We start from the raw sequence: 19,751 nt of genomic DNA on the forward strand, positions 1-19,751 counted from the left end.
CTGTCCCCCCAGCCAGTGTCACCCCTCCCATGTCCCCATCACAACCAACTCCTGCTCCTGTCCCCCCAGTCCCTGTGTGTCCCCCCCCCAGCCACCATCATTCGTGTCCCCAAGCCCTGTCCCCCCCCAAAGCCATCACCCCGCGTGTCCCCAGTCCCAGTGTCCCCCCCCCCCCAGCATCACCCCATCCCTGTCCCCCAGCCAGGTCACCCATCCCAGCCTCCAGGTGCCACCGCGGGGTGACAGGGCTGCGGGGAGGGGGTGCAATACCCCCCGCCCCCCCCCCCCGGGCGTTACACGGGCCCCTGCTGGTAACTGGGGATGCGACGGGCACCCGAACTGGGAGCACTGGGAACTGCCAGCAGCGACGGGGACCGTGCGAGGGTGTCACCTGCGAGGGGACGGAGCCATCGAGCCGGGTGACACCTCCCCGTTACCCGCCAATCACCCGCCTCCGGCCGCTCATTAGCTAATTAACCTTCATTAACCAGCCGGCGGCGGGGCGGACGCGGGGGCCGGGACGTGCATCCGGACCAGCGCTGTCACCGTGCCGCAGTGGGGGGGTGCCCCAAGGGTGCCGTGACCCCCCAAAGTCGTGTCGCCCCCCCCCCCCCCCCGCCAGCTGCAGGCTCGGGGCTCACCCCGGGACCCCCCTTCCCCACCCTGGGGGGGGGAAAACTGGCTCCGTGTCCACCGGTGCCACCCCCCCTCCCCCCCCCCACCCCATAACCGGGGGTCCCCGGGGCGTGGGGCAGCTTCGTGTGTGTCCCCCCCCCATTTTTTGCGCCTTCCCCACGCCCACCGGCCCCTCCATCCCCCAGGGGCTGCGTGAGGAGGGTTTTGGGGTCCCCCCAAGCCCCTCAGGCCCCCCCTCAGCACCCCCAGACTTACCTGTGCCGGGGGGTGGCCCCTCCCCATTTTTTAATTTTTTTTTTTTTTTTTTTTCTGCGCGGACGTGATCCCCCGCGGATACTTTTTGGGGTAAGGGCTTCCTGAGTGCCGGGGGAGGGACAGCAAGCCCAGACCGCAAAAAGACCCGAGAGAGACGGGGACGGTGACACCCGCGGTGGCAGCAGGTGACAAGAGACGGCGACGGTGACACGGGGTGCCCGATGCCGCGTGGAACAGCCCCCCCCCCCCCCCGTCGGGGACACGGTATGTCGTGCCCCCCCCCTTCCCCACTTCCCCTCCAGGTCCCCACCAGCCCCTGGGGGGTGGTGACGGTGGCCGGTGTCACCCGTGTCCCCAGCGCAGGGCACACTGTCACCCCCCCGCCCCGCTCTGTGGGCACAGGGAGGTGTGTGTCTGCATATGGGGCCCCCCCCCCCAGCACCCCCCCACCCCAGGCTGGGGGTCTTAGTGCTCCCTCGTGTCAGGGGGTCCCGGGGGTGACACTGGGGGACCCGATGGGGGGTGACACAGAGCGATGGGGCCGGAGCGGCCGCACCCCGGGCAGGGGCGGCCTCTGCCCGCGGCGGGTCCCTGCCTGCGGGCGGGGGGGGCGGATCTCTCAGCTGCCGTCGGGCCCGTCCTTGCGGGGGGGCGGGGGGGGGCAGCGGGAGGTTCTGTGCTCCCAGCCGTGTCCCGGGGCTCTGCCTGCGGGGGAGCGCGGGACCCCCCCGCCCGGCCCTGCCCGCGGAGCTGCCCCACGGGCAAACCCCGGGCACCCGGGGAAGGGCGTCCCCGAGCCCAGGGGCAGCGCCGGACCTCAGCGAGGGGGGGCACCGGCCCGGGGGGAGAGGGCGCCCTCCGCAGCCACCAGCGGACACGGCCCTTCCCCACCCGCGTCCCTTCCCTTCTACGTCCCTTCCCCTTCTACGTCCCTTCCCCACCCATGTCCCTTCCCCTTCCACGGCCCTTCCCCACCCGCGTCCCTTCCCCATCCACGTCCCTTCCCCACCCATGTCCCTTCCCCTTCCACGGCCCTTCCCCACCCGCGTCCCTTCCCCATCCACGTCCCTTCCCCTTCTACGTCCCTTCCCCACCCATGTCCCTTCCCCACCCACATCCCTTCCCCTTCCACGTCCCTTCCCCACCCGCGTCCCTTCCCCACCCGCATCCCTTCCCCACCCACGTCCCTTCCCCTTCTACGTCCCTTCCCCTTCTACGTCCCTTCCCCACCCACGTCCCTTCCCCATCCACGTCCCTTCCCCTTCTACGTCCCTTCCCCACCCACGTCCCTTCCCCATCCACGTCCCTTCCCCTTCTACGTCCCTTCCCCTTCTACGTCCCTTCCCCACCCACGTCCCTTCCCCATCCACGTCCCTTCCCCTTCTACGTCCCTTCCCCTTCTACGTCCCTTCCCCACCCACGTCCCTTCCCCATCCACGTCCCTTCCCCTTCTACGTCCCTTCCCCTTCTACGTCCCTTCCCCACCCGCGTCCCTTCCCCATCCACGTCCCTTCCCCTTCTACGTCCCTTCCCCTTCTACGTCCCTTCCCCACCCACGTCCCTTCCCCACCCACATCCCTTCCCCTTCCACGTCCCTTCCCCACCCGCGTCCCTTCCCCTTCCACGTCCCTTCCCCAGCCGCGTCCCTTCCCCATCCGTGTCCCTTCCCCTTCCACGTCCCTTCCCCTTCTACGTCCCTTCCCCACCCTCGTCCCTTCCCCATCCACGTCCCTTCCCCACCCGCGTCCCTTCCCCTTCTACGTGCCTTCCCCACCCACGTCCCTTCCCCATCCACGTCCCTTCCCCACCCGTGTCCCTTCTCCAGGTTTTTTCACAGCTTTGGTGACACTTTCCGGGGTCGGTGACACTTCCCAGCCTCAGTGACCCTTTCCGCAGGGACGGTGACACTTTCCCGGCTCCAGCGCCGTGTCCCCCTGTCCCCAGGCTCCGTGGCTGGGCCAGGATGGGTGTCGCGGTGGGGGGGGGCTCATCTCTCGCTCCTGGCCCCGGTGCATGTGCGAGGCCTCGTGCGAGCGGTTCCACACGTGGCACAGACCCTTCTAGACCCCCCCCCAGCGCATGCACCAGTTTTGGGGGCCCATTGGCTCCTCCACCCTGTCACCGGCAAGGGGAGGGGGCTGCCCCCCCCACCCCCCTCCCCATCACCCCCCCGCCATGTCCCCACAGCGGGTCGACTGGTTGGGGTGTCTGTCCCCCCCCCAAGTGGATGCGTGGATCTGGGGGCCCCCCGCGCCCCCCTCGGGATGGAGGGGAGCTGGGGACGTGCGGGGGGGGGCACGGCGTGAGGTGGGGTGCAGAAACGTTGCGTGGGGGTGGCTGTGGGACAGGGAGGGGCACCCCTGGGGGGGGAAAGAAGGGGGGGGCCACGGGGGTGGGCACGGGGAGCTGCGGGGGGGAGGGGGGGTGGGCACGGGGACCCCGCGATGTGGTGCGGGGGGTGCCGGGACGCTGCGGGGGGGGGGCAGGCCGCGGGGTGCACCGGATCCCTGGGGGCTGTGATGGGGGTCTCCCCCCCCCCACTCCATGTATGGCGCCCGCGGGGGGGGGGGGTAGGGGGGGGGCTGTCCAGGACAGGGTGCGGGCTGGCCGGGGGGGGGGATCCCCGGGAGCTGCGCCGTGTCGCGGGGAGGAGGGGGGGGACCCCAGGAGTGGGAGTTTGGGGGGGGGGGGGGGCAGGGGGATCCCGGAGCCACCCCCCCCCCCTCCCCGCCTCCCTCCCCCCCCGCCCCCCGCCGTCCTACCTGCCGCTGCCCGCCGCGCTGCGCTATGGGGAAGGGGGGGGGGGGCGGGGAAATGGGGGGTTTTGGGGGGGGGTGCGGAGTTTTTTTTTGGGGGGGGGACCCTTCTCGCGGCGGCGCGAGCCCTGGCGGCGGCGATTGACCCGCATTGACGTCACTGCGTCATCAGGGTTCCCCTGGAAACACGCGAGAGCTAAAAATAGCATCGGCGAGGGGGGGGGGCGGCGATGGGAGGGGCGGGGAGTGGGGGGGACACACACACGGCCCCCCCACACCCCCCTCCCCCCCGCCCCCGCTGTCTGTCGCTATTCTGGGGACAAAGGGATAAATATAGGAACGCGCATCCCCCGGGGACACCGCCACGGGGGGGGGTGACACCCCCACGAGTGACACCCCCCCCCCCATCCACCACCCCACGGGGCGGGGGGCGCCGCTATGGGGGGGGGGGGACACGTAAGGGAGACACCGGCACCCCCACGGGGGGACACGGTCACGGGGGGGATCGTCACACACACCCCCCCCCCCGGGGATATCGCGAGATGGGGACACGGGGACAGCGGGCAGTGGGACATGGGGACATGGGGACAGCGGGACAGGAGACACCGGGACATGGGGACACGGGGACATGGGGACACGGGGACATGGGGACACCGGGACATGGGGACACCGGGATATGGGGACACCGGGACAGTGGGACAGCAGGACAGGGGACACCGGGACATGGGGACATGGGGACAGCAGGACACGGGATGTGTGGGCACAGGGACATGGGGACAGCGGGACAGGGGGACAAACCCTGCGCCGGCCCCGCCCCCCCGATCGGCCCCGCCCACTGCACAGCCGGGGCACACACACTCACACTCACACACACACACACACTCACACTCACACACACACACTCACACACACAGTCTCACTCACACTCACACACACACTCACAGTCTCACTCACACACACACTCACTCTCTCACACTCACACTCAGACGTCCCCTGGGGGCGGGGGGGGTCTGTCCCGAGCCCAGCGCCCTCGAGTTTCCGCCCCCCCGTGAAATCCCAGTTCATCCCAGTTCCTTCCAGTTCCGGTCGAGCTTCCCCGGTGGGTCCCCGCTGCAGGACACCGGCCCCTGGGCTGACTGGGAGGGGACGGGGTTGTACTGGGACGGGCTGTACTGGGACGGACTGGCCTGGGTCGGGTCTGTACTGGGACGGGCTGTACTGGGACGGACTGGCCTGGGTCGCGGCTGTACTGGGAGCGGCAGGTGGTGCTGTTTCTCTCTCTAGTTCCGGAGCTGCCGCAGCGCTGTGCACCGCCCAGTACCGCCCAGCACCGCCCAGTACCGCCCAGCACCGCCCAGTACCGCCCAGCACCGCCCACTACAGCGCTGTGCACCGCTCAGCACCGCCCTGTGCACCGCCCAGTACATCCCAGCACATCCCAGTACAGCCCTGTGCACCTCCCAGTGCAGCCCAGCTCCTCCCAACACGGCTCCAGCCCCGCCCAGTTCGTCCCAGTTCCCCCCAGCACCCCCTAAAGATCCTGGGTGGGGCCCAGAGACCCCTTCCAGGGACACCCATGTGCCCCCCAAAGACGCCCGGGACACCGCGGGGGGGGCGGTCAGCAAGGACCCCCCAGTTACACCCCAGAGACCCCCAAAGAGCCCCAGGGCCCCCCCTGAATATGGCCAGAGACCCCCAGGACCCCCCCAGATAAAGTCAGGGACCCCCAAAGACCCAAGGACCCCCCCCAGATAGAGCCAGAGACCTTCAGGGCCCCCCAGGGCCCCCCAGATACAGTCAGGGACCCCCAGAGCCCCGGGGCAGGTCGGGGTGGCCGGGCTGGGGACAGGCGACCGGGGAGGGGACAGCCGGCAGCACCCCCCCACCTCTTCCTTTAATTACGATCATTTGCTGGCGTTAATTATTGGAACCCGCCGCGCGGTGCGCTCGCTGTAATTGTGTTCAATTCAATTAGCAGGGCCCCGTTAATTACCTCCCCAGGAGCGAGGGGGCCAGCGGGGACGGGGGCCGACACCCCCCGTCCCCCCCCCCATCCCTGTCCCCCACCCACAGCGCCGGGGACAGCCCATGGGTGGCCCTCGCCGGTGTCCCCACAGGACCTGGGGTTCAAGGTCAGGGGCCACGCTCGGGCCCCGGGGTTGGGGTTCAAGGTCAGGGGTCACGCTCGGGCCCCGGGGTTGGGGTTCAAGGTCAGGGGTCACGCTCGGGCCCCGGGGTTGGGGTTCAAGGTCAGGGGTCACGCTCGAGCCCCGGGGTTGGGTTCAAGGTCAGGGGTCACGCTCGAGCCCCGGGGTTGGGGTTCAAGGTCAGGGGTCACGCTCGGGCCCCGGGGTTGGGGTTCAAGGTCAGGGGTCACGCTCGAGCCCCGGGGTTGGGTTCAAGGTCAGGGGTCACGCTCGAGCCCCGGGGTTGGGGTTCAAGGTCAGGGGTCACGCTCGGGCCCTGGGGTTGGGTTCAAGGTCAGGGGTCACGCTCGGGCCCCGGGGTTGGGGTTCAAGGTCAGGGGTCACGCTCGGGCCCCGGGGTTGGGTTCAAGGTCAGGGGCCAACTTCGGGGTCCATATTTTGGACCCCAGCTGTGGGAGCCTGGGTTGGGGTCCCAGAGCTGCAGTCACACCCCCCCCAACCCCTCACTGGGGCAGGACAAACCCTCCCCACCCCCCCACCGCCCCCCCTGACAACAAGGACCCCCCCCAGCAGTAAGGGGGGGTCCCACTGGGGCCCCTCCCCCTGCCCGTGGGGTGCAGGTTTGATTCCTGGGGACGCGCTGAACGGTGGAGGGGGTGGGGGGGGGGGGGTGTGTGACACCAGCATGGGGGGGTGACACCAAAGTGCCCCCCCCCCCCCCAAAAAGAGGCCACACATGACGCTTGACTACTTTATTGGGGCCTCTGAAGCTTTAAATACAGGCCAGGGGGGGCGGCGCTGGCTGGAGGCAGGATGGGGGGGGCAAATTCTGCTGCCAGGAGGACGGGAGGGGGGAGCCAAGGCTGCCCCCACCCCCCCGCCCCCCCCATCCTGCCCCCCTCCCCCCCACCTCCTCGGCTGCCCCAGCCCCCCCAAGGGACGGGATGGGGTGATGAGGGGGGGACACACACAGGTGGCAGCAGCGTGGGGGGGGGGCGTGGGGGGGCCCTCAGCGGCTGTAGCCGAACTCGTCTGCATCGTCCGCACGGAAATCGCCGTAACGCCAGAGGTTCAGCTGCAAGAGATGGGGGGGACACACCCCCAGAGTTGGGGAGCCACCTCCAGAGACACCCCAGAGCTGGGGGTCCCTCACCCAACACCACCCCAGAAATGGGGGGGTTCCCACTGAGAAAAGAGGGGGGGCTGCACCGGGCCCCCCACCCCATTCCCCCCGCCCCCAGCACTCACCCGGGCGCTCTTGGCCGTCTCCTGGGCGTTCAGGTACTCGGTGATCTGCGGGGGGGGGGGCACATGACACAGACTTGGGGTGAACCTGCACCCCCCTCCCCTTCCTTCCAGCGTGTTTTGGGGGACACAGGAACCCCGCTTTGTCCCCCCATGGCACATGAGGGTGAAGGGGGGGGGTGAATGTCCCACCTGAGTGTGGCGAGATGGGGATGGGGAGGGGGGGGGTGTCCCACCCAGCACAGCCCCAAGAGGGAACCCATGTGGGTGGGGGTGACCAGCACCTGCAGGGGTGTTGGGGGGGTCCCCCTCTTTCTCCCTGCACCCCCAAACTCCCGGGGGCAGGCAGTGAGCTGACACTGATACATGAAATCGGGGAGGGGGGTGTGTGTGTGTTAATCTTTAGCGGGGTCTGCGAGCAGGATGGGGGAACACCCCTGCCCTTAAAAATAAAAAAGAAACAAAAATCCCCCCCCAACACCCCCCCCAGCACCTACCACTTTCTGGAACTGCTTCTCCTTGCGCACCTCGACCATGACCAGCCCCTCCTTGACCAGCCCCAGCCCCACGTCGCTCTTGGAGTCGGCGAACTGGAGGGTGACGTGGGGACAGCCGGGCCCCGGGTGCTCGACGTTGAGCAGGCACTGGGTGTTCTGGATGTCCCTCACCACGCTGTCCACCGCGTCGGCCCGCGCCTCGTCCTGCGGCACCCACACGGCACCCCGAGAGTGCCCGGTGATGGGGGGCAAGGATGATGACACCCCCCCCCTCCCCTCCACCACCTCCCCACCCTGCGCGCCCCCCCCCTACTTACGTCTTGGGGCACCTGGATGAAGGCGAATTTGTACTCGGTGGCCTGGGCCGGCAGGACGCGGGTGCTGAAGGCTGGAGGGAGGGCGGCCAGGCGTGTGGAGGGAAGAGTCTCCTTCTGCGGGGGCACCCAAGGGCGACGGGTAACCAGTGAGGGGTTGGCAGGGCACCCAAGGGCGATGGGTAACCGGTGAGGGGTTGGCAGGGCACCCAAGGGCGACGGGTAACCGGTGAGGGGTTGGCAGGGCACCCAAGGGCGACGGGTGACCGGTGAGGGGTTGGCAGGGCACCCAAGGGCGAGGGGTAACCGGTGAGGGGTTGGCAGGACACCCAAGGGCGACGGGTAACCGGTGAGGGGTTGGCAGGGCACCCAAGGGTGACGGGTAACCGGTGAGGGGTTGGCAGGACACCCAAGGGTGCTGAGCACTGACGGGCTCCTGGGTGCCGGTGCTGGGTGGGCACCCTGCTCCCAGGGCTGGCTGGGAGTCAGAGCCGGCCTCACCTTGCACAGCATGGCTGGAGCTGGGCGGGGGGGGGCTCCGGCTGACACCCCAGGGTGCCCCCCACCCATGCTCCCCCCCGCTCCCCCGAGCACTCACGTTGCCGTAGTCGATGTAGAAGATGTGGACCCTGGCACCCGACTCCACCTTCTCCACCCGGGCCCGGTACCTGGAGAATGGGACGGAGGGGTGGTGAGGGGGGTGTCACCCCAAAACCACACCTCAGGGTGCCCCAATGCCCCCCCCAGACCCCCCCCCTTACCATTCTCCATCGACGAACTTGGCGATGCAGAAATCTCCGCGGCGCGGCGCGTACGAGCCCTCCACGGGCGGGTGGGTGCCCACCTCGGCACGCATGTTCTCCATCAGCTTCTCCAGTTGGGCGCCTGCGGGGGGGCCGGGGGGGGAATAATCTATCACCCATTTCATCCAGGACACGGGGATTTGGGCGGGGGGGGGGCAGCCCGCTAAAATAGCAGGGTGCCCCCTGCTCTGAGTGGGGCAACACCCGTGGGTGCCATCAGGAGGGGGTTAATAATTCAGTGGGTGCTGCCATGTTATGGTTTCACCCGGGGGGGGTCCCTGGGGGGGCTGTGTGCCCCCCCCCACGCAGGGACTGCAATGGAGGGGGGGTGAACTCAGAGCCAAGGCCGGGCTGGGCGTGCAGGGATAAGCCCCCCGCCCGTGTCCCTTAAAGCGCCCAAATGACACCTCGGGGCGGGGTGGGGTGAGGTCTGCAGGGTGGGGTGTGGGGGGGAGGAAAGGGGGGGCCCCCCAGGCCCCCCCCCCCCGTACCTGTCTCCACGTCCTGCACGTAGAAGTGGAGATCGTCCGTGATCTCGGTGACGAAGACGGGTTTGTAGTTGGCCGTGCGCTCCTTCTCCTCCAGCACCGGCACCACCTCCTCCACCGGCGTCTCCTCGTAGTGGGACCACACCTGGGACGGGGGGGCACACACATCGGGGGGGTGGGGACCCCCCCAGCCCCCAGCCCCGTGGCCACGCTTGATGCCACCGGGAAAGCGGCCAAGGAGCGAGGTGGCGGCTGCGGGGGGGCCCAGCAGCTGGAGCTTCTCCGGTCCCCAATCCCAGGGGGGGGACACACGTCACGGGGGGGGACACGACCCGTGAGGAACTGAAGTTGTTAGTTAATGCCGCAAGAGTTCATGGACGGGAAAAGCGTCAAGGCCAAGTTGTGGCCTTTGTGATGGGTCTAAGGACTGAATTATCTGGTTTAGGGAATGAACTCTCTGGTTTAAGGACTGACTCTCTGGTCTAAGGACAACTCTCTGGTTTAAGGACTGAACTCTCTGGTTTAAGGACTGAACTCTCTGGTTTAAGGACTGAATCTCTGGTTTAAGGACTGAATCTCTGGTCTAAGGACTGAACTCTCTGGTTTAAGGACTGACTCTCTGGTTTAAGGACTGAACTCTCTGGTTTAAGGACTGAATCTCTGGTCTAAGGACTGAACTCTCTGGTCTAAGGACTGACTCTCTGGTTTAAGGACTGAACTCTCTGGTCTAAGGACTGACTCTCTGGTTTAAGGACTGAATCTCTGGTCTAAGGACTGAACTCTCTGGTTTAAGGACTGACTCTCTGGTTTAAGGACTGAACTCTCTGGTTTAAGGACTGAATCTCTGGTCTAAGGACTGAACTCTCTGGTCTAAGGACTGACTCTCTGGTTTAAGGACTGACTCTCTGGTTTAAGGACTGAATCTCTGGTCTAAGGACTGAACTCTCTGGTTTAAGGACTGACTCTCTGGTCTAAGGACTGACTCTCTGGTTTAAGGACTGACTCTCTGGTCTAAGGACTGAACTCTCTGGTTTAAGGACTGACTCTCTGGTTTAAGGACTGACTCTCTGGTTTAAGGAACGACTGATCCGCAGGGCAGCGCAGGGCGCATCCAAGGGCGCGCGGCTCCGCTCCCTCGCAGTCAGCAGCCAAATTCCCCAGAGAAGCCTCCAAGGGCGGAGACGGACACGGAGTAAAACCAACCGTCGGGGGCAAGGCCCGCGCTTTAATCCACGCCTAGAGCCCCGGAGAAGAGCGAAAAGATGGACAGGAGAGTTAAACACCCGGCACCAGATGGAGCTGACGGGGGAGAATCGCCCGGGAAACAAAACCTGAGGGAGAGGTAAAGGGGGGAGACGGCGACCACCGACCCAACTGGACCAAAGGGCTCAGGCTCCCCGTCCCCCAGCGACGCCCAGAACCCGGCTCCACCTTTTCCTCCTCCCTCAGGCAAATGAGTTCGTGAACTCCCGCCTCTCTTGGTCTAACGTGCCAGTCAGCCCCTGGGAGGAACTTCAAAAGGCGACAGAGATCTTTGCCCACCCAAGGTCACCGGCCGAGACATCGCTGATCCTCGGGGGGGACCCAGATTCTTTGGCTCTTCCTCTCCCTTTAGTTTTTTTCCTTTCTTATCAATAAGACACCACATCGCTTATGATCCTTTTCCACATTTAAGTTGTTTCTACCCCAAGGGAAACATTTTAACGGGCCGTTTGGTGTCATTTCAACTGAATTTAACCCGAGGGGATCACAGGACCTTTAGGGCTCCCTGGGCTCCCAGTCTGGGCCGTAAGACGTGGGGATAGAGATTATTTGAGTCTTTCTCCCCTTTCCTTTCCCTTTCTTCTTTTCCCTTTCCCTTTCTTCTTTTCCCTTTCCCTTTTTTCTTTTTCTTTTTTCTTTTCCTTTTTTCTTTTCCCTTTTCATTTCCTTTTTCTCCTTTCCTTTCCTTTCCTTTCCTTTCCTTTCCTTTCCTTTCCTTTCCTTTCCTTTCCTTTCCTTTCCTTTCCTTTCCTTTCCTTTCCTTTCCTTTCCTTTCCTTTCCTTTCCTTTCCTTTCCTTTCCTTTCCTTTCCTTTCCTTTCCTTTCCTCCCTTCCCTTCCCTTCCCTTCCCTTCCCTTCCCTTCCCTTCCCTTCCCTTCCCTTCCCTTCCCTTCCCTTCCCTTCCCTTCCCTTCCCTTCCCTTCCCTTCCCTTCCCTTCCCTTCCCTTCCCTTCCCTTCCCTTCCCTTCCCTTCCCTTCCCTTCCCTTCCCTTCCCTTCCCTTTCTCCTCTCCTCTCCTCTCCTCTCCTCTCCTCTCCTCTCCTCTCCTCTCCTCTCCTCTCCTCTCCTCTCCTCTCCTCTCCTCTCCTCTCCTCTCCTCTCCTCTCCTCTCCTCTCCTCTCCTCTCCTCTCCTCTCCTCTCCTCTCCTCTCCTCTCCCCTTTTCCTTCCCTTACATTTTTAGACCCTCCTCAATAACACACCACACCATTTATGATCCTTTCCCAAGTTCCAGCTGTTTCTACCCCAAATAAAACATTTTACCCGGACGTTTGCTGTCATTTCACCTCCATTTAACCCTTTAGGCTCCCGGAACCCTCCGAGCTCCCCGCGCTGGCCGTGACGCAGCCCTCGTCCCCGTCCCCGTGCTCACCTTCTCCTTCCTCTGCTTGGCGGCCTCCTCAGCGCCCAGCAGCGCCTTGTAGTAGGGGCTGCGCTCGGCGGTGAAGTGCACCTTGGAGAGGGCGTGTTCCACCAGGGCCACCGACAGGTTGAGGCCCTCGATGTGCAACCACCCGATGAAGTTCCCCGCCTTGTCCATGCTCTCCACCTCCACCTCCACCTGCGGGAAGGGACACGGGGGCCCTCAGCACCCTCTCGCACCCGGTCACCCCCCCCCCCCCCCCGACGCTCCGTCCCGGTGGTTCCAAGCGCCGGAGGGAAGGCCTGGGCACGCTGGAGTTTGTCTGGGGGGGGTGTGGGGGTGTGGGGCAAGGCCAGTCACCCCAGCGCGGGGTCTGGCCATTGGCGTCACCCCTGCTACCCACCCCGGCACCCACATCTGCTCCTGGGCACCCAGTTTTGCTCCACGGGTCCCCAGATCTGTGCCACAGCACCCTGAGCTGCTCCCGAGCACCCAGTTCCACTCCTGGGCACCCAGTTTTGCTCCACAGGTACCCGGATCTGCTCCACGGGCACCCAGTTCTGCTCCTGCGCACCCAGTTCTGCTCCCAGCAATGCCCAGGGAGGGGAAGCAGCAAGGGACGAGGGCAGGAGCACGCCGGCCTCTGCGTCTCGAGCTCCCTGCCTGCTCCCTGCCTGCACCCGGGGCCAGCTGGGGAGCGCAGGCAGAGCCCAGCACCCTGCAGGGCCAGTCCCGGCACCGAAACGGGGCTACCGGGCTGGGAGGGGGGGACCCTCACCCCCAGAATGCTTGTGCAGGCAGCCTGGATCTGCCTGCACCCTGCCTGCACCCTGCCTGCACCCTGCCTGCGGCCTCTGCGGCCAAGGGAAGGGCCTGGACAGCAAACCGGGGTGTGCGAACCCGGAGTGTAAACTGGAGCAAACTGGGGTGTGAAACTGGTGTGAAACTGGAGTGTGCAAACCGGGCAGTGCCGGCAGGCTGCAGCCCCCCCCAAGCTCCCTGCCCGGCAGTGCAGGCGGGGGACAAGGCCGGTGGCCCCCGGAGCTGCCTCCAGTCCTGGGGGTGCAGGCAGGAGCCGCTGCAGGTGAAGCCCCCCGGCCCAGCGCCCCAGGCAGACCCGCACCCTGCCCCCACCCCAGCACCCCAAACGCATCACCCGGGGGGACCAGCCGCGGGGGACGGGGGGGGAGCTGCCACCGAGGAAGAGGAGGGAGCAGGAGTCCCCCCCCAAACGATTGCCAACCCCCCCCAGGGTGTTTGCCCGACCCACCCATGGGTGCCCGCAGCAGCCGAGCGCAGCGCAAGCACCTGCTCGTTAGTAGCCGGTGGCTAATTGCCCCCAGAGGGGCTGGTGGCCACCTGGCACTGCCGGGTGATGGGCACAGGGTCATGCTCTTCCCGTAGCCCCTTCCGCTGCCCGGAGCTGTAGCCCAGGCCCACGGTTTGGCTGGTGGCCACCGTGGCTACCCAGGCCCGTGGCAGCGTCACCGGCCGCGCCGCGGGGGCCAATTTTGGGCCTTTTGCGGCGCTTTATCGGTGCCGCGAGGATCGATTGACGCTGCCGGAACCTTCCGCGCCGGGAATCGCGCCCTTTGCACCCCCCAAACTCACCGGAAGGATTTAAAAACAAAAAAACAAACCCCCCTGCCCCCCCCCCTTCATCCACCGCGCTGAGGGGGCAGGGTGAGGCCCCAGGGATGCTGGTGCCACCTCCAGTTCGTGGGGTGCAGCATCCATGTGTGGGGGGGGCCGTCTCCCCGAAAAGGTCACTGTGCCCCCCCCAACGCCCTGTGATGGGACACACACACACACACACACACACACCCCCCCCGTGGGGTGCAGGAGGCAGCCAGGGGGGCATCGCTTGGGGGATGGGGGGGCTCACTCTGCATCCCCCCCCCCCCCCCCTCTTGCCTCTTGGGGATGTGCCACCAACATGGGGACAGTGACCCCGGTAAGGACAGGAGAGGGTCATGGGGGTGTCCCCAAGCCCCCCCCCCCCCCCCAAACACACTGAGGTGCCCCCCGCGAAGGGGGCCTGGGCGGGGGGGGTGGCAGGCATGGCTTCGAGACACCAGAGAATCCACAGAAAACTGGGGGGGGCTTTAACCCTCCCCCCCCCTGCGCAGGACCCCCCAAACCAGCAGCACGACCCCCCCCCCCCGCCCCCCCGTTTCTTTTATAATAATTAAAACTCGCTCACGGCGCAGCGTCTCGGCACGGCTCCGTCCCCCCCCCAGCAGCTCCCCCCTCCCGGGGGCCACCCATGGGACCGCCCCCTCCCCAATTCCAGAGGTTCGTTACCGGCCCGGTGCTAATTATCAAAGGGGGGGGGGGGGGGGGCAGAAAGAACACCCAGACGCCTCCCCCCCGCGACCTTGTACCCCCAAAATTCGGCATCACCCACCCTCAGCCCGCGGCGGAGCCAGACCCGTGCGCCCCCCCCCCCCCCCCCCATTCTCGTCCTCTCCATCCATGTCCCGGCTTGTGTCGGGTCTCAGCCCTGAGCCTGGGGGGGGGGGAGGGGGGGGGGGGGCACCAGCACCCGGGGGTCCAAAGTGGGGGGGGGGGAATGGGGAATGGAGCCGCGTCCCCCCCATCACCTTAAAGCCGCCGAGCTGTCCGTCTGTCCGTCCGGGGGGCTGGATGGGGTGTAAGGGGGGGGGGGGGTTGGCTGAGACACCCCCCCCCCCGTTTTTCTTTCCCCGCGGAGCTGCGGGGAGGGGGGAGGAGGAAGAGGAGGAGGAAACTCATCCCGAGCCTGGAAATCTCCTTCCTCCCTCCCGGCTCCGCGCAACCGGAGCGACCGGGGACCGAGGAGCGAGGGGGGGGGGCGGGGGGGGGGCGGGAAGGGGGTGTGTGTGTTTCAGGGGAGGTTGGGGGGGGGTGTTGGTGAAAGGTGGTTGGGGGGGGGGGAGCACCCCCCGCCGCTGCCGGGCTCCCAGCGCGATGCGTCAGCAATCCATCCGCGCTGGCGCTGAAGGACAAAAGGATGAGCGAGCCGCCTGCGCGGCTGCCGCCCGCTCCGCCCGCGCCGCCCGGGCTCCGCGGGGCCCGCACGCCCGCTCCCACCGGAGGATGCCCGACGGCCCCGGGGGGGCCCCCGCCGCCGCTGCTCCCGCTCCCAGGGCCGCCGCCGCCCCCCCGCCCCGCTCCGCCGCGCTGCGCGCCCGCTGAACGAGACACCCGGCCCACGCGGGACCCAGGAGGAGACGCGGGAGGGTGGACGGGACCCCCCCACCCCCCCGCACCCCACCCCGCAACGGACACGACACCCCCCCCACCCCCTCCTCAGAGCTCCCCGCCTTGGCCTTTCCCCTCCTCGGGCTGGGGGGGGGTTCCCCTCTCCTTTGGGGGCTTTTGCCTATTTATTTATTTATTTTTCTAGCTCCTCGGGTCTGATTTTTATTTTCGATTTTGATTTTTCTGATTTTTATTTCACTTTGCGGCTCTGCCTTATTTTTTTGTTGTTGTTGTTTTTTTTTTTTTTTTTTTTAATTTTGCCTTTGGTTTCTTTTCGTTTCCATCGTTATTCCGTTTTTAATTTTACCTCTGTTTTATTTTAAATTTTACCTTAATTTTTATCCTCATCTTCCTTTTAATCTTTATTTTATCTTTAACCTTTAATTTTCATTTTCTTTTTCATTCTCCCCCTTAACCTTTATTTCCATTTCACTTTTCATTTTTATCCTGTATCTTTAACCTTTATTTTCATTTTCTTTCCATCTTATTTTTCATTTTTCTTTCCATTTCTCTTTTCATCCCTACCCTTCCCTCGAATTCCAATTTCTGATTTTCATTTTTACCTTCATTTTAAATTTTTTTTTTTTTTAATTTCGAAAATTTTTTTCCTCCCCCCCCCCTTTTTTTTTTTTTTTTTAAACCCCTCATTTTCCCCCATTCCAGCTCTTCCTCACCGGCCTCTCCCCGCGGGCGGGGGCCGCCATGCCGGCCCGCCCGGGGGTGCCCCACGGCCGGAGGGGCTCGGTGCGGGCAGCGCCGGCGGCGGGGCTCGCCGCGGTGGGGGGCTGCCAGGCCCCCGCTTAGCCGGGCCGCCCCCCCCCCCCCCCCCCCCTTACCACCGCAGCCTCCAGGAGCCATTTTGTCTTTTTTTTTTTTTTTTTTTTTTCCCCCGGAGCCGGCCCCCCCACCCCATCCCCGCTCCCCCTTTTTGCTCAGCGCCGAGCCCCCCCGGAGCAGCCCCCCACCCCTTCCCCAGGTAGGTACGGCTGGCGAGCGTCGGGAGGGCGCCTCTTTCCTCCCCCCCCCCCTCCCTCCCCAACCCCACACCTATTATCGCTTTTTTTTTTTTTTTTTTTTTTTAACCGCGGGGGGGGCCCTAAATTTTCATTTCCCTTTTCCCCACACCCCATCATCTCCTTCCGCGGCTCCTCAACCCCCCCTTTCCCCCTTCCCCCCCCCTCCCTTCCCTCCTTCCCCCCAACTCCGGCCAGCCGGGCCCAGCTTGTCGGAGCCGGGAGAGGGGGGGGGCCCTGAGCCAGTTCTCCTTTTCACGCCGACATCCCCAGACGATGGTGAATGATGAACGTGCCACATCATGAAGCTCTTGTGGCAGGTACCTGTGCACCACCACCGCCGCCGCCGCGCCTGGAGAGCTGCCCTGGTCTCCTACCTGACCCTACACGCCTGGATTCTCGCCGTCGCCGCGCCTCCCCCGGCGCCCAGAGTTGCCCCTCGGTTTGCTCCTGCACTAACCAGTTCAGCAAAGTGGTTTGTACCCGTCGCGGCCTGGCCGAGGTGCCCCCCGGGATCCCCTCCAACACCCGGTACCTCAACCTGATGGAGAACAACATCCAGATGATCCAAGCGGACACGTTCCGTCACCTGCATCACCTGGAGGTGCTGCAGTTGGGGCGGAACGCCATCCGCAGATCGAGGTGGGGGCTTTCAACGGCTTGGCCAGCCTCAACACCTTGGAGCTCTTCGACAACTGGTTGACCGTCATCCCCAGCGGGGCCTTCGAGTACCTCTCCAAGCTGCGGGAGCTGTGGTTGAGGAACAACCCCATCGAGAGCATCCCCTCGTACGCCTTCAACCGGGTGCCCTCCCTCATGCGCCTGGACCTGGGCGAGCTCAAGAAGCTGGAGTACATCTCCGAGGGGGCTTTCGAGGGTTTGTACAACCTCAAGTACCTGAACCTGGGGATGTGCAACATCAAGGACATGCCCAACCTGACGCCTTTGGTGGGGCTGGAGGAGCTGGAGATGTCGGGCAACAACTTCCCCGAGATCAAACCGGGCTCCTTCCACGGGCTCAAGTCCCTCAAAAAGCTCTGGATTATGAACTCCCAGATCAACCTGATCGAGCGGAACGCCTTCGACGACCTGACGGCGCTGGTGGAGCTCAACCTGGCCCACAACAACCTCTCCTCCCTGCCCCACGACCTCTTCGCCCCGCTGCGGTACCTGGTGGAGCTCCACCTGCACCACAACCCGTGGGACTGCGACTGCGACATCCTCTGGCTGTCGTGGTGGCTGCGGGAGTACATCCCCACCAACTCCACCTGCTGCGGGCGCTGCCATGCCCCCCTGCACATGCGGGGCAGGTTCCTGGTGGAGGTGGACCAGACCTCCTTCCAGTGCTCGGCGCCCTTCATCATGGACGCCCCCATGGACCTCAACATCTCCGAGGGGCGGGTGGCCGAGCTCAAGTGCCGAACTCCTTCCATGTCCTCCGTTAGGTGGTTGCTGCCTAACGGGACGGTCCTGAGCCACGCGTCCAGCCACCCGCGCATCTCCGTCCTCAACGACGGCACCTTGAACTTCTCCCACGTCCTGTTGACGGACACCGGGGTTTACACCTGCATGGTGACCAACGTGGCGGGGAACTCCAACGCCTCGGCCTACCTCAACGTGAGCACGGCCGAGCTCAACACCTCCAACTACAGCTTCTTCACCACCGTCACGGTGGAGACCACCGAGATCTCCCCGGAGGACATCTCCCCCAAGTTCACCAAGCCCGTGCCCACCACCTCGACGGGCTACCAGCCGGCCTACACCACCACCACCACCGTCCTGGTCCAGACCACGCGGACGCCCAAGCAGGTGGCCGTGCCCACCGCCGACTCCGGCGACAAAATGCAGACCAGCCTGGACGAGGTGATGAAGACCACCAAGATCATCATCGGTTGCTTCGTGGCGGTGACGCTCTTGGCCGCCGCCATGCTCATCGTCTTCTACAAACTCCGGAAGCGACACCAGCAGCGCAGCACCGTGACGGCCGCCCGCACCGTCGAGATCATCCAGGTGGACGAGGACATCTCGCCGGCCACCACGGCCACCGCGGCGGCCACCGCGGGCGTAGCAGGTGAGGGGGCGGTGGTCCTGCCCGCCATTCATGACCACATTAACTACAACACCTACAAACCGGCACACGGGCCCACTGGACAGAGAACAGCTTGGGGAACTCTCTGCACCCCCCCGGGACCACCCTCTCTGAACCCTATATAATTCAGACCCACACCAAGGAGAAAGTACAGGAAACCCAGATATGACTTTTTTTTTTTTTTTTTTGGCTATTTTCCTTCCCCCACCCCACCCCCGAAATTACAAATGCAATAGAATGCACAAAACCAGGAGAAAAAAACAAAAAACACCCCCCCAACAACGACTACGAAAAAAAAAAAAGGGGGGGGTGTGAAATAATAGACAGCAACTTTTGTACAGAGCGGGGGAGAGACTTTTTTTTCTTGTACATGCTTATATATTAAATCTATGGGCTGATAAAGAGAAGCAGATTATATTAAAATTTAAAAAAAAAAAAAAAACCCAACCAAACCCAACCGACCAACCACAAAGAAACTATTTTCTAACTCGCAAGTTCTATTTAAAAAAGGAGGGAGAGAAAAACAAAACAAACAAAAAAAAAATACAAAAAAAAAAGGGAAAAAAAACACCACAAAAAAATGCAATTTGCAGGAAGCGGAGCGGCGGCAGGGCCCGTGCGCGGCGCAGCGCGGGGGAGACGCCGTAGCGGGGAGCGCAGAGAGGAGCCCGGCGGGGGGGGGGGGGGGGGGGGAGGTTGGTTTTGGGGGTGGGGGGGTGTAGGGGGAGTTTGTTTTTTTTGGGGGAGGTGGATGACGGGGCAGGATGCGGCCGGACCCCCCCGTCCCACGGCGCTGCCCGCGCCGGCTTCGCAGCGGAGCAGGGAGCGGGACGGCGGCCCGAGCGGTGCCAAAATCTTCCGAATGCAATAAAGAAATTAATTTTTGGGTTTTTTTTTTGTTTTTTTTTTTTTTTTTTTTTGGGTGGGGTGGTGGGGGGTGTAGGGAAGGAGTTGGGGGGGGGGGGTGCGGTTGTGCAGCCTGTGGGCCGGGGGGGATGGCCGTCTGCAATGTATTAAAGCAAAAAAAATGATGAAAAAACCCAAGAAAAGGGGAAAAAAAAAAAACCAAACACCCCCCCCCCACACCCCCCCCCCAACCCCAGGCAGGGGGAAGGTGCTGGGGGGGTGGTGACGGCCTGGGGGGGGGGCGCTGAGGAGCGGGTCCCCCCCACTCTGCTCCGTGCCCCCCTCTCCCACTGCACCACAACCTGCAGGCCCCGGCGTCACCGGGCACAGGGCTACGGCTCCTGGGGGGCTGGGGGGGGGCACCCCCCCCTCGGGAGACCTGACGTATGATTGTAGACCACCTTCAGCGACACGCTGCGATTTTTAGTCTTTTTTTTTTTTTTTTTTTTGGAGGGGGAGGGGGCTGTATTTCTCTCCCCCCCCCCCCCCCCCCCAGCTCCTCCCTTCCCCAGGTGGGGGTGAGGATGGGGAGACCCCCCCCCCACCCCGAGGGCTGCTCATGGAATGGTTGAGGGGTGGAGGGGGGGGACTGGGAGAAATTAAGGGCTTGGGGGACTCAGCCCGGCGATGGGGGGGCCACCAACAGCCGAGGTGACTGCCGGGGGGGGGGTCCCGGCGGGGACGGCAAGTGCCTCGGGGTGGGGTGGGGGGGGTCCCAAAGGGCTTGGAAGGGG

The 19,751-nt window shown here is 64.6% G+C and overlaps 2 protein-coding genes across 2 annotated transcripts in view; one reads left to right on the top strand and one right to left on the bottom strand.

The window, feature by feature from the left end:
- Nucleotides 1–6,537: 6,537 nt before the first annotated feature.
- SND1 (staphylococcal nuclease and tudor domain containing 1) overlaps nucleotides 6,538–19,751 on the bottom strand; it is a 123,939-nt gene continuing 110,725 nt past the window's right edge. Inside the window, exons 17-24 of the mRNA XM_074903604.1 lie at nucleotides 11,776–11,964; nucleotides 9,145–9,286; nucleotides 8,612–8,735; nucleotides 8,449–8,518; nucleotides 7,854–7,967; nucleotides 7,537–7,740; nucleotides 7,043–7,087; nucleotides 6,538–6,869 (exon numbers count right to left, since the gene is read on the bottom strand). Coding sequence (XP_074759705.1) covers nucleotides 6,804–6,869; nucleotides 7,043–7,087; nucleotides 7,537–7,740; nucleotides 7,854–7,967; nucleotides 8,449–8,518; nucleotides 8,612–8,735; nucleotides 9,145–9,286; nucleotides 11,776–11,964 — 954 coding nt within the window. The 3' untranslated portion in view covers nucleotides 6,538–6,803. The remainder of the gene's footprint in view (nucleotides 6,870–7,042; nucleotides 7,088–7,536; nucleotides 7,741–7,853; nucleotides 7,968–8,448; nucleotides 8,519–8,611; nucleotides 8,736–9,144; nucleotides 9,287–11,775; nucleotides 11,965–19,751) is intronic.
- Nucleotides 16,210–18,280, top strand: LRRC4 (leucine rich repeat containing 4). The gene is given in 3 exon segments (XM_074903605.1): nucleotides 16,210–16,654; nucleotides 16,657–18,168; nucleotides 18,171–18,280. Coding segments are annotated over 3 exon segments (1,971 nt in total). The 5' UTR covers nucleotides 16,210–16,305.

Source organism: Athene noctua, chromosome 3, assembly GCF_965140245.1.
Source record: "Athene noctua chromosome 3, bAthNoc1.hap1.1, whole genome shotgun sequence".
Lineage (NCBI taxonomy): Eukaryota > Metazoa > Chordata > Aves > Strigiformes > Strigidae > Athene > Athene noctua.